Raw genomic sequence first — 2630 nt, 5'->3', positions numbered from 1 at the left:
CTTTGTCTTTGTCACCATCTCTTCTTTCTCCAAGTAACCTTTGATTTAACATGAGGCTCAAGCCATGTCAAATCATCAAATCTAGCCATCTCAACTTCATCCCATAAATCTTGAAGCTCTTCACAAGCAGCATCATCATTCATGTCATTCACTTTCTCAGTCTTAAGAAAATGAAGCACTCTTCCTAAAGCTGTGAATCCCCAATCAATGAACCTTTGGCTCCTATTTCGATGGCTTTGAATAAGAGAAGGGTGATTTCAACATGCTTTCTCTACCAATTCAACATAATCTCTTTCAATTTTTCCTACACCCTTAAAATCTATTAATTCTCTACCAAGTGAGGCATTGTTGTTATTGAGAAAAACTTCATCAACAATGATGCATGCGTCGTTTACAAGAAACCCATTTTTGGAGTCAAGAAATTTGTCTAAAGCCATAAACGATTGATAATAACCAGTTGTAACAATGCTTCCGTTGAATTCGACATTAAAACTTCCTGAAAAATTAAAGTGGCGAAGAGCAGTATATGATCCACAATGATATTCATAAGTTGAAATGTTTATACAAGTTATTTACACTCTCAAATAAACATGATATTATCAATATATATTAATACACTACCTATCTACATAGTTAAATGATGAGAGCACAAAAATGGGATAGATGGTTATGGATGATAATATTCAATCACATACCTTTTGTTTCTGTCATTTTGTCATCAATCTGATTAATTAGGGACAACTTGAATCTTGCATTTCGGATCCACTCATCAGGGAGATGAGCAGAATCCCCAGCATCCAAATAAATTGACAAACATTCAATAATTGACCAAAGTAGAATACTAGATAATAGAATTATTATAAACTCCTAGAGACATTAGTGTTCTGGATTTTACAAAATGATAGAGATCTAGCTAGTAATATAAGCAAAATACAAAAATATCTTTATATATAAACTTAATCTTAATTAGGGTTTAGGGTAATCCATATCCTAGTTGATCATCCAAATCTATTTCTACAAAACCTTCTTCAAGCATTGCCAATTCTTTCTTTGTTGTTTCAAGAACAGCATCTATAGCAATTGCCTCTGCTTTCAGGGTCTTAATTTTTTCTTCCAAATCAACCACATGACCCTCATGCTTTTCCACCTTGGCTGCATTATCAAAATAGCTCAAAGCAGATTTAACATGTGGCTCCAACCAACTCAAATCATCAAATCTAATCTCAGCTTCATCCCATAAATCTTGTAACTCCTTACAAGCATCATCACTCTTCATGTCCTTCACTTTCTTAGTCTTTAGAAAATGCAGGAGTTTCCCTAATGTTGTGAATGAAAGTTGATTGAACCTTTGGCTCCTATTTCTCTTTCTATGGCTTTCAATAAGAGAAGGGTACTTTGAACATGATTTCTCTAGTAGTTGAACATAGTCTTTCTCCATTTTGCATAATCCCCTGAAATCCCAAAATAAAGCTGTGGACTTCATAAGTGAACATGGGCGATTTTGATCATGATCAAGTCCTAAATCATTGACAGAAACCTCAGCAACAACAATGCACGTGTCGTTTTCAAGAAACCCGTTTTTGGCGTCTGAATAAAGTACTCTCAAGGAAACAACATCAACTCCTTTTTTGGGCCGATGAATATTGATATTCCCACTCTCTGGCAAAATCACAAATCATAGGTCAAAATAAAGTTTGATAAGAAAAAATGCCGCTAGATGACTTATCAAAAGGACAAAGGAATAATAATTATATATAAACCTCACATGTAATGAATAGAGTTTATCCATCAAAGAATATAATGATACCTTTTGTTATCATGGATTTGCATTGAAGCTGATCAACTAAAGAGAGCTTGAAGTTAAGAGATCTCCGTCCAACAGGAACATTATTATCAATGTCGGCAGCATACAATCGATCTACCAATAAGCCTCGTAAATAAATGTAGGGGATACTTCGTTGTATAGCTATCTGCCTAACAGAATTTATATACATGCAAAATCACTCATATATTATATTGTAAGCAGTTAAAGTTTTCAACTTTGTGGATTAGAAACAAAATCAAATGAAATTAAAAGTTAAAAGTAATATTTTGAAAGAATCAGAAATGCTTAGAAGAAAAAGCTATCCTTGAAGGTACATACCAGGAATAGGGGCCAACGAAGAAGGTGTCGGAGTAGATGAATCTGAAGGTAACCAGACTAGAGAAGTTGTTAATGGTCCAAGTGAAGTTGGCAGTTGTTAAAGTTAAAACCTTTACTTCTTGTTGCTCCTTTTCCATTCTCCTTTTTCTTCTTCTGCACCTTGCTGGGTTTTGCTTCAGAGAGCTCAAGCTTGCCCAACAATGTGCGTGTCTTTTGAATTCTGAAATGAAGATTGAAAAGGTTAGGATCATCTTCCATCATCTTCCATCATCTCAGTGCATGTGAGACACGTGGCCAACCAGGCTAAAATCAGACGGTGCGTGTTGGCTACCAGAAATCAGACTCTACAATTTCCTATTTTCCTTGCATCCATTTTAAAATCTAATCAGCAACCGTTAGTGAATTTTTTTTTCTAATATTAAATTAAATTATTGAGTGAATTTTTTAAAAAATAATTTAAATTATGTATTATATATTTAGATGTTGT

At 34.1% G+C, this 2630-nt stretch overlaps 1 protein-coding gene across 1 annotated transcript; it reads right to left on the bottom strand.

The window, feature by feature from the left end:
• LOC107626221 (MATH domain and coiled-coil domain-containing protein At3g44790-like) lies at nucleotides 825–2360 on the bottom strand. Its single transcript, XM_016329053.2, has 3 exons — nucleotides 2144–2360; nucleotides 1808–1974; nucleotides 825–1659 (listed from the first exon to the last, which is right to left on the bottom strand). Exons 1-3 carry the CDS (start codon nucleotides 2278–2280, stop codon nucleotides 974–976), a joined length of 990 nt encoding a protein of 329 aa, XP_016184539.1. The 5' UTR covers nucleotides 2281–2360; the 3' UTR covers nucleotides 825–973.

Source organism: Arachis ipaensis, chromosome B02, assembly GCF_000816755.2.
Source record: "Arachis ipaensis cultivar K30076 chromosome B02, Araip1.1, whole genome shotgun sequence".
Classification (NCBI taxonomy): Eukaryota; Viridiplantae; Streptophyta; class Magnoliopsida; order Fabales; family Fabaceae; genus Arachis; species Arachis ipaensis.
The sequence above is the reverse complement of the archived record's forward strand: the minus strand, read 5'-3'. Positions and strand labels throughout refer to the sequence as shown.